General features: G+C 31.7%; 1 protein-coding gene across 1 annotated transcript; it reads left to right on the top strand.

Moving 5' to 3' along the window:
- Positions 1–1,822: 1,822 nt before the first annotated feature.
- On the top strand, positions 1,823–12,865 carry LOC121321041 (short stature homeobox protein-like). The gene is made up of 5 exons (XM_041259952.1): positions 1,823–2,188; positions 4,784–4,992; positions 8,629–8,686; positions 9,083–9,171; positions 11,705–12,865. Exons 1-5 carry the CDS (start codon positions 1,936–1,938, stop codon positions 11,948–11,950), a joined length of 855 nt encoding a protein of 284 aa, XP_041115886.1. The 5' UTR covers positions 1,823–1,935; the 3' UTR covers positions 11,951–12,865.
- The last annotated feature ends 905 nt before the right edge of the window (positions 12,866–13,770 follow it).

The following is a 13,770-nucleotide window of genomic DNA, read 5'->3' as shown; positions in this document are numbered from 1 at the left end:
AATAATTGTATTTAAATATAGCATATGGGCTACCATTTAAGAAACAAGCAAATTCTGCAATACAGAAAGCACTGCATGAGTTATCAAAATATTATGTTTACCCCAGCCCCCTCCGCACCCACTCTGCGCAAAACTAGATTGAACGACGAGTGATAACTTTGTATAAATACAACATAGGATGTCAACTATTTTAATGAAAAAAAAAATGTGGCTGCATGAAATGTACAAAGTAGCTGTATAAATACACGAATATTGTGGAAGTGATTTAAACTTCCACGTTTTATTTATTTATTTATTTTAAATGAAATGTGTTTTTGGATAACAGTTTTGAAAGTTACCATAATGCACTTAAATAAATAAATAAATAAATAAAGCTAATTATGTTTCTGTTTTTCAGTGGTTGTTATTAGCGAGTTATTACTTTATCAGTGCTTTACCCCTCTGTGAGAGATATGAAACCAAAATAATAACTCCTGTATACTTTATTTAAAAAAGGAAAATAACTACACTTTAACACTTCAGCCAGTTTAGAAAAACAAACAATATTGCTTTTATTTTCATAGTGTATGTAGGCCTACTGTAGGCTGGCTGTATGTGGCTTCGCTACAATAGGCCAATATGTGTTAATTCAGAAGGCTATTAAATTATGGGCTTTATTGCTTGTCATTTTTACAATAAACTGAACACGGGGATGACATCTAGATGAAAGAAAGTAATGACTGTCAAAAACTGTACTAATAAGTAAGGACAAGAGGTGATAAATCTGTGCCGTTTCCATAATTTTGTTAAAAACTATGGCGGAGCGACAGAGGTTAAAAGGTGTTAGTCCTCATCCCTCTCTTCAATTGGGCTTTGCTAGTTTGAAAAATAAAATCGTTAATTAATTATTTATTTATGTATTTATTTTTATTTAAGCAATTGTGGTCACTTGACGGATTAAAATCCATATGTGAATTTTGCTATGTAGAAACATAACATGTCTACAAGTTTTATTTCACTTGCTTATTCCCTTGCTTGTGCACAGTGAAATACAACTTTTCCATATAGCCTACCCCTATAAAACACGCACACGCCATTTTTAAAAGTGCATTTGTGAGGTTGTCCTTTTTCATTAAGATTATTATACTGGAGCAATAGTATTTTCCTGAAAGAAATGTACAGAATTAGACTGAAAATTACATACTAATACTCATAATGTTACATTAACAATGAATTATACAAATAGGATATATGATAGATACTTATCATTGTAAATAAATAATGAGAAACGCCAAACAGGAATGTGAAACAGCATAATTTGGACATCTATATAAAATGTCAGATTCTTATCTCACTTAAAATTTGGTTAAAAAAAAAAAAAAACTGGATTAGCGTTTGAAACAATGATAGTCATGGATATATTGTAATTACAAATAAACAATTATTAAAGAGAAAATTGGCATTTATGTTCTATATCTTCAATTAATTGTGTATTTTATGTACCATTTAAAAATAAGAAATCATTATATAAAGCTTATCGATTCGTATTTTATAGATCTGTTTTATTCGCTCGGATATCTATTTTTAAAATAACAATACCGGCTACGCTGGTGATCATCCACGAGCTCACTTTAGTCCCCATGGTGTTTACGCTACTCCAGTAGGTATCATAATGAAATGTAATTAAATTAAGAGACTCTCCATTGCTGCATTGATTTCAGGAATAGCTGCTGAAAGTTGAATTCAGAGCGTAGAGCCGTCTGTAATTGCTTAAGACATGGAGCTGGGGGCTGGGCTGAGGTAGCCATGTATAAATAGTGATCTCAGACAGACATAACAGCAGGAGTGATCTAACCTTCTACACCCCAATATACCGTGTCCATACCCGAGCAAAGCACTGACATTTCTGCTGTAAATAAACAAGTGGATCTCTGTGATCAGGACCACGAGACAGCTATGGAAGAACTTACAGCGTTCGTGTCCAAATCGTTCGACCAGAAAACCAAGGAAAGCAGTAAGAAGGAGAGTATCACGTACAGGGAAGTTTTGGAGAGTGGTCTAGCGCGAGCCAGGGAGCTGGGGAACTCAGAGACAAACCTTCAGGACATAAGTGAAACCAGCAACCACTGCCCAGTACACCTTTTCAAAGAGCACGTGGAGTTAGAAAAGGAAAAAATGAAAGACTTTAACGTATCAAGGGCTTCTGAAGGTAAGCTACGCTTCAGATGTACAGAACGGTAATATTTTTGGGACGGTGAGTGCAATTGCACTTGGGAAATCTATATGGGCTACGATACAAGAAAAACGCTGTAACTACATTTGACCGTAGTCATTCATTTCTGAAGTCACGACTTTATCGGCAATAGAGGGTTCCTTATCTCTAAAGATATATAAAGTTGTATACATTTATTTGCATAATATTGTAAGTTGTATCTGAAAACAAAATGACATTTTAGATGAAAAGGACATGAAAGTTGCTAGCTCCACTTTATGATATTTGGAGTGAAAAATATAATATTTTCGTTGCAATTTACATTTTTGTTATCAATGCAGTTTAAAAAACAAAACAAAACAACAAAAAAAAAAAAAAAAGGTGTATTTTATCACCTATCCTGGCACTGCCGGGCTGCCTAAAAGATTACGTTGAAGTTAATTATTAATACATCACAAAATATACAGTTCTCGTAAATTGTATTTTAAGTCAAAAACTTATAATTGCTACATTGCTGTCCCTCAAATGTGAAATACGCTTTATGCATGTATTCTGTTATGTTACTCTGGTAGATATGTCATTAAAACGGTTATCAGTTAAATAGTAGTAGTAATAATAATAATAATAATAATAATAATAATAATAATAATAATAATAATAATAATAATAATACTTTGCACAATACAATAATGTAGATATCGGTACACAACACGCAATATAATTTTATAAAGCTATTTGCAGTGCAGAATTAAACAACACAATTTAATGTATGTCTTAGATAGATAGATAGATAGATAGATAGATAGATAGATAGATAGATAGATAGATAGATAGATATTAATGTGTTGGGCATATGCTAAAATCACACACAAACAGGCTATTGATTAGAAGGGAAACTGAAACAGGCCTTTTCAAAATTACTGCCAGTTTCATTATACTTATTTAAACCTATAGTTTTATAAATAGTCTAAAAGTTAAAAAATATTCTATGTCTCTGTTTTAAAAACATTAACATTCACTTATTAACCTAAATATAGTTTATGCAGCTTTAGTTATATTGCTACTAAATCGTCAATTAATAATTGCATACATTTAAGAATACATATTTATATAAAGTGGCAGTTGTAATCATAACCATAACTAATCATGACTAAAATGAAAGTACTAAAGGAAAACAATAAAATAGATTAACTGTGAACTTGCCACCATGCTAACAATTCTGGTCGAAATAACTTTATTGTTACCTTAAACATATAAACATATTAGATTAATAAATACAGCAAGCAGCCTTAGCATAAAACAAAAAAAGGGGCGGAAATGTTTTTTTTTTTTTTTTTTAATTAATGACACACATTTCATATTTTACACGTTTTCCTCTTGTTGCCTTTCTATATAAAAGCAACGTCTGTAAATTAAAACAAATAATGCCGTAGTTTTTCCTTTCAACACTTAGATTTTTAAAATAAACATTTAATTTGATTATTTGGTGAGTAAAATTGGTAAATATATTTTGTAGCCTGAATGTAGCCATGATGTTCCTTTCTCTTTTTCATGGGTGTGTGGAACCTGTATTAAGTGTCATGAAATCTGTTCATATTGTGTTTAAGAATGTGTTTATTGCAATTGTTTTTACGAGCGGGCTAAATTTTAACCAGAATACCCGTATCTTAAAAAATAAGTAGGTGAAAATAAGACGAAGATTGATTGTATAAATAAAATGTTCATTTAGGAAACATTTAATCAGCTGGTTTATATTAGGCATCATGTTGTCATGTGTCACCTTGACAGTTTGCATCCGTCTTTATTCAAACATAGTTCTGAATACATTTTCAAGCAAACTAAATGTCCCCGATTAAACTGAAATTGCTACAAACTACTTGGTATTTCAAACATGAAGCAGAGAATTGTATTCACTGATAGCTTCATCATAAGCTATACAGCATTAGGGCCCGTCACACATACACACATAAGTCTGCAATTCCCTATGGAGTGGACGATAACAAAAAGTTCAGGTTCTTTTGGATCTTCTATATATTAATACAAAAGTTTTTTTTTTTTTTTTTTTTTTGTTCTGTTATGACTGTAAAACTGTAGGCCTATATAAAATGCCATGTTTGTAAGCAAATGATTCCCATACAAACGAGGCGGAAGTTGTTTGTACTAACTTCGAGTAGTACAGACAACTTCCAAAACAGAAACAAAATACATGGCTATACTGCAATGTGCTCACTCCCCCTACTTGACAGTCAAACTACTATTGCAAAATAGCATATTACTGCAAAGTCCTACTTGGAACAAAGTGACACGTGCTACAGTGTATTTTTTTTTTTTGGTATCTTTTAAGCCTTGCGCACTAACTGTATGAAACTATTAAGTTAATAATAGTTTCAAAATCTATTATCAATTAAAACACGCAGTTCTCAATTGATAACATTGTCCTGCATTTCTCAGGTGTTACCGACGCAATACAATATGTCACGTCGCATGTTAATCTCTCGATTACACGTTAACAAAACAAGATAAATTGAATTCAACAACATGCAGGCCTATGTGTAAAAAAGCGAGGGTTAAGAATGTGTGTTGTTTATGTAGGAATCTATGAGTGCAAAGAAAAAAAAGAAGAAGTGAAATCAGAAGATGAGGATGGACAGAGCAAGCTGAAACAGAGACGGAGTAGGACAAATTTTACGTTGGAACAGCTGAATGAACTGGAGAGACTCTTTGATGAGACGCACTATCCAGACGCTTTCATGCGAGAGGAGCTGAGTCAGAGACTGGGGCTGTCCGAAGCTCGGGTTCAGGTACTGTAAGGCTTCACTTCCAAAAATAGCATACCGTAGCATTCACTGATACAGTTAGCATACATACCGGGGGTAGCTGTATAATCAAGTTTTAACAAAAGTACACACAGTGTTAATTCTTACAAATACTGTGAACGGGGTATCCAGTGATTTGGGATGTATTACTATAGCTTACACTTGCAGTCTATAACATTGATGATTACTTAGAATGTGTATGTGCATGATATAATATTTAATTATACTATGTTGTTTTTTGGGATAATTTTGTATTAGATAAATGGACAGCGATTGAATTTAGATAGATTCCCCTGCTATTAAAAATGTTCCTTATTCATAGTTTATACAATAATGCCATGTTAGGTAATACTGATTATAAAGAGAGTTTCCTCATAAGGTTTTTTTCTGTAAAATAAAATAAAATAAATAAATAAATAAATACAAGTTAATAGAAGCCCTAGCCTACAACCCTCCAGGGTTGGGGAGAGGCGCCGGTGATGACACGGGAACAGCGGATAAGCTAGTGTGATATTTCTGTTGTCAGTGTGTTGTGTGGAAAAAGCTTATTGCAAACTGAACTGCAAAGGCAGCTACCCTTTGAGTAAAGTACAGAAGGTGCTAATATTGTTAAACAGATTAGACAGAATACTAGTGTTACAGAACTAACCTTTGGGGAGTCAAATATCTTAAGGTGCTGGACCAAGATACTTACATTCCCTTTAAAATGTAAATGTTTGCTCTTATTAATAATAATATAATAATAATAATAATAATAATAATAATAATAATAATAATAATAATAATAATAATAATAATAACAAAGGTGACTTTCAAAACCAGACATCTTTATTTGATTGTATTATTAAAATGCTGCATATATTGAATACGAAGGGGTGATAATACATATCTGATTCTTGTTTAAGCTACCATTAGAATTGCATTTTATTTTGTGGGGTGATCGCCGGTTTTGGAAATCACCTCTTCAATAAGAGGCGTATTCTTGTGTAGCTATAGGCAACAGTCGCAAGTTCCTAAACTTTATTTGTATTGTATCTGTGTCTGATGGATTTCCACTATATTAACTTGTATTCGAACGTGTACTTCTGCATTTACTGAGCATGTAAAAAAGGCTTAAACCATAATCGATACGGCAATAAATAAATTAGTTCTCACCCTGTGTTTCACTAATTACGAAGGGCACACATGTAATTACGAAGGGCACACATTCAACTGCTGAGCAAATAGGGATATATATATATATATTATATATATATATATATATATATATATATATATATATATATATATATATATAGCATTAATATGCAAATAAGCTAAAATGTCTACGGCTTACTGTAGCTTAGAAGCTCCTCCTGCTGCTATTGCGCCGGTAAAAGTTGCCCATGTACTGCAGATTGATCTAACCACATCATAAAAATTAATGAAGAGATTGAACTGCTGCTGCAGGGGACATTCTCTTCTGTCACTCACCTCATATTTTCTTACTTTATCTCTCTAATATCTACCACTGGCTTGATATACTGCTTCTATAAAAAACGTATTAGAAATAATTCAATTCTACAGTAACTGTTTCAGAGGAATATTACTTGTAAAGGAGGGTGGTGGTGAGGATAAACGATATTATAAACCCGCTTCGGCAATAGCTTCCAAGCGCAACTGTCTACATTGAGCCTGACATAAGAATCTGAAAATATTAAGAAATGTAAAGAAATCAAAAAATAAACAATTGACATCATTGTATATAGAAATTGCAATAGGAGAAATATAATCTAAGATAATGCAACACGTTTTAAAAGCACGAACTAGAATGGGGCTAGTCTGGTTGTAGCAGGACAGTTTCACACTGGCTAGTCATTCCGATCTTGTAAAACAATGTCGTGTACTCCCCGCCAGTCGCTGACTTATTTTCAATTTACGCAGGCAATCGATTGTAAGTAAGTTGTAAGTCATGTGGTAGATAGCTCATATTAACCTTTATTTTTAGTGTTATACAGAAATCCCACACCATCCAGCTGTCAGAGTTCTAATTGAAAGTTATGAGACCATAGCGAGGAGCAGGCAGCAATTCAATTACGACTAATATCTTTTGGTTTTTGGTGCAGAGCTAAATTAAATGTCATTATTCACTGTCTCTAATAAAAATCAAAAAGGAATCAGATTAGAGTATTTGTGAAACGCATTATTGAGTGATCCTTAATGAAGAAATAACTGTCTAAAGCAGTGTACTGTGCTTTACTTAGCATATTCATGGCTAATTGGAATTGATCCTGAGCTGCAAAACACTTGATTTATTAGTACTACAAGTGGTATAGTCTGATTTATATAACATTACCAATATTTAAAAAATATAAGTGCTTACTATTCTTAACTAAGGGTATCTATTTTTATGCAGTCAAATGTAGCTTATCGGCTAATTAATATCCATGCGGTTTCATACTAATTCTTTTTTTTATCTTCAAGAGCCTATAGTAAACCCCATATGTTAAAAATATATATATATATATAAAAAATATATATTTACAGTATATTTTACTGACAAATGCATAATTACCTCTCTACGACTTGTGGTTTAGACCATGTATACGCTGTTAAAATGACTGGGGCGACTTGAATAACTAAACAATGCCCTTTGAAGTCTTTTTAGTCACTAATTACGCTTTTACAGATGACCAACATTATAGCGGTTGGAGAAGCAGGGAAGGGCAATTTAATTTAGGAAGATAAGTTCATATTAATGAGCCATATGATCTTTTGAAAAGTAAGAGAACATCAACGTTTAAGGGTCTTTAAGATGTGATCATATATACATTAATCGGTATCTTTTGCACTAAAAATAAAATAAAAACAAAAAGCAACAGTAATCATAGCAGGCTAATTGTGATTTCAATAAAATAAAAATCATGTTTTCATTCACAGTTTTATTTTTTTAGCGACAATTTTGCGAAAATTACCGAAATTAATTTCTTCATAAAGACTTGATCATACTGTAGTCCAGTAAATATACCGGTAAATATTTTTTACATACAGTCAACGTCATTATGGAATTATTCCTTTCATATGCAACTGTGCAGCTTCTATTGACAAACGCGATGTGCCTATCACGTCACTCATCACTTCTCCCCTATAGGGATGTTGTAATTGTGAAATGTGTGTGACATGGTTTTCATTTCGGTTTTAGAAACCGTTGTAGCAGTTGTAGAAGTAGCAGGATCTTCTTTTCATTATTATTATTATTATTATTTATTATTATTATTATTATTATTATTATTATTATTATTATTATTATTAAGAAAACGAAATAGCAAACAGCAACCTAATGATTTATGAATCATGTCAATCATCTTTATGTTGTGTTTTGTTTTTCCCTGGGGCTTGTCACATCCCAGTGCAATGTCCTATAATGCATACTTCTAGCTTTCATAGTAGTTTATCAGTGTGCTATGAATGGCTTTGGTTGCAGATTGATTCAATTAGTTCCATTTGTATTTCACATTTCAAATTAATGGCATTGTAACTTAGAATTTAGTTCATTTATGTTCACCAAAACGGCAAATCGAATCACATTCATGTTTATCGACCCAGTTTCACTTCAATTTACAGTGGTCTTTTATTTTTTAGGTTTGGTTTCAAAACAGAAGAGCTAAGTGTCGGAAACAAGAAAATCAAATGCATAAAGGTACATTCATTTGAATTTCAGTCTATTTATAGTTCATGTGGTCTGTCTAATATGTTTATATTGTATGACATACAATATTAAGGGAATACTACTACACAATTTAGTTAAGCTGTAGACTAATTTGTATGTTTCAGTAGCAAAAATCAAACATAGAAAGAAAAAAGTATGTCCGGTCCATACAGTTGCACAAATTCAGTAATAATAATTAAAAAAAAAAAAATACTTAAAATATATACTTAAAATATTTTTAAGTACACTTAATGATAATGTAGAACGTGTTCACAACAATGTGTGGTGTGCGAAAGACATGCAACTATTTATCAGTTTGAGAAAACAATATAGGCTTTATATAGGTTTTTCCATTATAAGGGTAACTGACATGGTGCTATGTTTTAGGTGTTATTTTGGGGCCAGCCAGCCATTTAGATGCCTGCAGAGTTGCTCCTTATGTGAATATGGGTGCATTAAGGATGCCTTTTCAACAGGTAAGTCAACATTATTTTGATACATGTTTGTCTCGTAACATATTTCAAAGTGATTGAAATACACCTGGGTGTCAGTTCAGACTGGCTATACTTAGATAGATGTACCACTAATTAAAGTTAATACCAGTTATTTTTGTTCTAAGAAGAAAACAAAACCCCAATGTTAAAAAAACAAAAACAAAACAAAAAAAAAAAAAACTTAAAATAAATCATTCAAGGGAGGTTCATAGGGCCTACTCCTTGAATATTAGTTGTTTCCTGCTAGTTCTGCAACATTAGCATTTAGATTTATAAAAAAATAAATAAATAAATAAACATGGTGCAAACTTAGCACTGTGGTAAAAGCTTTGTGAACATGGCTTGATGTTTTTAAAATATGTTAGAATATGCACTCTTTAGAAAACAGGTAATTCCATTATTACAAGCTATGAATTATATTTTCATCTCATTTAAAAGTATCTAGTGATTAATAACAACAATTTTAAATGATTTTTATATGTCTCAAAAATAAATGCCTTCAAGACGTCTCAGAATACATAAGCCTACAAAAAAAAAAAAAAAAAAAAAAAAAAAAGTTTTAAAGAGTTTTCAACTTCAGTTAGTGACGGAAATCTTATTTTTCATATTTCTAAATAACAATTTTGCAAGTCATACTTTGTTAAATTGACTTATGACTAATAACAAATGGTATGTTAAATATTATCTGTCAGACATGGAAGAGACACTGTTTTTGAATAGTAGTACAATAGTAATAACCACATTACACAATGGCACAGTGGTTCTAATAAGAGATGACATTCCCCTGCTATTCAGAAAAAAAAAGTTTATTGTTAATTGTTTTAAGCTGTGTGCTATTCATCTTTCGAAAAAAAAAAAAAAGGTTTTTAATTTTTTTTATTTTAAAGGGCTATACAATCAGTACTACCCACATTTTGTATTAGCTTACTGTTTTAACATGTTTTGGGCAAATCAATAAATAAATAAATACACATGTTAAAAAACCTAATTGGCTTACAGATTTACATTTTTTTGAAAACATCTAACAGTACATTGCTAAAATACAGCATATTTTAGGAACATACAAATACCTTGTCAGATTCTTAAAACAGTATACTGTACAACACTAAATACATTTCTGGAAAGGATATTGCTTTCTTAGCATATGTTCATGTTATTAATACCTGTTAATGGATCTATTAATTATTGATAGTGTTTAAATTGGGACTTCTGGAATGTTCTGTGAGTGTTCAGTGTTTTCAGTTGTAAAGATTACTTGAGATTTTTTTTTTTTTTTTTTAGTAAGTGATAAGCTTTAAAAGTGTTTAAAAACTTACACTAGATTCATTTACTCAGAATTGTAATTAGAAGATATTTATTCAGCAAGGAAAACGCATCCAATAAAGAAACCAAGCCAGAAATTAACAGGTGTATAATGTAATGTCCTATAAATCTTTTTTATTTATTTTTTATTGTTTTTCTTTCAAAAAATGTGTGAATGGTGTGGAGTAAATATCACATATCTGTGCAATTTAGATGTTATATAGATTCTTTAAAGAAGAAACAATAACTGAAGCTGAGCAGACCTTTCACTCCGGTGAATCAAATTAACCAAGGTTGGGTGTGAGTGAGGAAAACATTTTTTTACCCAGTGGCTCTTTGAGGCACAAGTGAAATACATTTCTGTATCTCATACCGTACTTGTTAACACAGCAAGAACATTCAGTAGATGAGGCCAGGAAATAGAAGACATTTTAAAAAATAAAATAAAAGGCTAATTGCTAATGTCATTAAGGCATTGAAGTGGTGCTCAGTTCAGTATTGAGTTCCCTGTGCTAATGCAAGAACTTGAAAGCACTTCTATCTCAGATTTCCACCACCTGTTGTCCCAGCAAATGTCCAAGTTTAAAATTAAAAATCACAATGCAAAAATGTGTGACCTCTTTGTCTGTGATCCATTAACACACCACTTTACCATCCCTTAGAAAAACATTTTATATTTATGTGACTAGACATTAATCCTGAAACAAGTGAAAATACAAAAGAACAGTATTCTACAGAGAATTTCTGCCCTGGGAGAATAAAATATTTGCCCAGCTGAGCAATATGTTGTATACAATATTTTTAAAACCTTTTTCCATTCATACATTATGCAATATAAAAATATTTTACAATAAAAAATACTGTACTTTAGGGTAGCAAATATACTTTATGAGAACAATAAGGTACAAGCATGATTTATTTTTATATTTTAACAAAACAAAAGAAATATATTGAAATCTAAAATCCTAGTAAAAATAATAGTTTTTTTTCTTTTCTATCTCTATTATATATTTCATATTACATTATGTTTAGGGACAATTTATTATTTGGTTATATATGATCATAATTTGTGTTGGTACAATTTAAAACCATTTAAAACATTTTTTTCACTTTTGAAGTCCGGTACGAACCTTAATTTATGAATGCTAAATCCTTAACAGAAATGTGTATTCACTGTGCAGTTATTGACCATGGTATTATGTTTCAATTGCAGGTACAAGCTCAATTGCAGTTGGAAGGAGTCGCACATGCCCATCACCACCTCCACCCTCACCTCGCTGCTCACGCCCCTTACCTGATGTTCCCTCCCCCGCCCTTTGGACTACCAATCACCTCGCTGGCTGACTCAGCTTCTGCTGCAGCAGCTGTAGCTGCTGCCGCCAAGAGCAACAGCAAGAACTCCAGTATTGCTGACCTCAGGCTCAAAGCACGAAAACATGCTGAGGCGCTGGGACTCTGACCTCCAGTCTTCTTTGTCGGCCTGAACTTTAATAATTGCTCCTCACATGACTTTTTAACAAGACTTTAGCTGTGAAAAGGCCACGACACAAAAATACTCAAAATTGTCACAGAACCAGCTGCCAAAACACAACCACTTCTTGAGATGATAATTAAAAACCAATGAATTCCTGCTTTCTTCTTTACTTTGCAAAATAATATAAATCTTGGTGAAGGGATACAAAGACACAGCCTGTTGGAACTTCAGTATTGTGGTCAATTTACTTTTAAAGCCAGTGGAGCTTACAAAACATCTGGATATTGTCCTCAAACAGAATAGGAAGGGTGTTTTTTTGGAAAGAAAAAAAAAAGTCATTAACATTTATTATCAGCAACCTGTGTGACTAAATGACGCTGATGCCTTTGATATTCAACTTTGCAAAAATTACCCTCTCTTGCCCAGTGCATGTTTAACTGGAACCGTTAACTCTTTGGGGCTGGACTCCATTGTACTAGAGATGTTGCCAACGTTATTATTTCACTGCCACAATAATCTTCCACTGTTTGAATCTACTGCGAAGAGGCTGTTCTTCGATTTAGTATGGACCCTTAGGGAGCAGCTGTAGCAATCAAATATTATTTCCATTCAGCTTGATTTTGTTTTGAGGGAATTGCAGGATTGTTTAGTTTCAGCATTTCTGCAGATTTTACAGTGGCAAGATCAATATAGTTGTTTCTCTTTGTTAATTAACAATGTTATGAGTTGGGAATGAAGTGCCACTGCATTTCATATCATGTTTCTAATTGTTTACAATGTGTTACAAGAAAATGCTACTTACAAAAAAAAAAAAAAAAAAAAAATAGAAAAACAGAATGAGTTTAACTTGTAAACCAATTCCTGTGTAATAAAGGAAGTGGTGACATATTTAAAAAGGACTAACAATATTTAATATACTATATATATATATATATATATATATATATATATATATATATATATATATATATATATATATATATATATATATATATATATATATATATATTTATAAAGCATTTGTTTTTAATGAAATGCAATTATGGGCAGTAAAGTGCAATACTGTAAATATTATTAAAGTTTAGTAAGATTAGTAGTAAATTGTTAAACAAAAACAGCGATTTTCAGTCTTTAGGCACTGAGATTGGTGTGTTGCATTTCCTTGCCAAACAAACAGCCATTTTCTGACAGATGTATGATTTCATAAGCAATCATCTGCCAACTCTTGGAGTTTGGTGGTATTTAAAACATAGTTTTGTACAAATAAACAATGATAACTTGTTGGGGTAGACAATGCTATTTTTTGAATGTTAACAACAAAAGGAGGACTAGGATCAAAATATGCATACAATATTATTTGACATCTGGTTGACAGATGCATTTGAAACCATTTTGTCATTCCTCAAAATAATAAAACCCATTTAATTTTGAGTCTTTCTTTCTTTCTTTCTTTCTTTCTTTTCAAATCTGTTTTAATATTCAAAAACCTTATTTAAGAAATACAATGTGTATTTTTTCAAGGGTATCTGTTTTCATTGTGCATGACAAGTCAAGACCTATTGGAAATCCAAACAGATTCCAAATGTGAAGACAGTAACAGTAATGATCCTAGTCTACCTCTAACAATATGTTATTGATTGTGGAGCACATTTCACAAGGCATCTAGCAACTGTTTTGCATTGTCTTCATTTTTTACGATTAAATCCATAGGTGCTTTTATTTATTCTTTTGTTTGAAAGTTTATAAATGAGGAATATTTTAATTATGAGTGTATATTTTACGTTGCTTTGCATTTATTTTTTATG

The sequence above is a fragment of the Polyodon spathula genome, chromosome 9 (assembly GCF_017654505.1).
Source record: "Polyodon spathula isolate WHYD16114869_AA chromosome 9, ASM1765450v1, whole genome shotgun sequence".
In the NCBI taxonomy this organism is placed as follows: domain Eukaryota; kingdom Metazoa; phylum Chordata; class Actinopteri; order Acipenseriformes; family Polyodontidae; genus Polyodon; species Polyodon spathula.
The sequence above is the reverse complement of the archived record's forward strand: the minus strand, read 5'-3'. Positions and strand labels throughout refer to the sequence as shown.

Coding starts and splice junctions, on each gene's coding strand:
- LOC121321041 (XM_041259952.1), top strand. CDS start 1,936: ATGGAAGAACTTACAGCGTTCGTGTCCAAATCGTTCGACCAGAAAACC. Junction 4,993..8,628: donor TGTCCGAAGCTCGGGTTCAG/GTACTGTAAGGC, acceptor TTTATTTTTTAG/GTTTGGTTTCAAAACAGAAG. Junction 9,172..11,704: donor TAAGGATGCCTTTTCAACAG/GTAAGTCAACAT, acceptor TTTCAATTGCAG/GTACAAGCTCAATTGCAGTT.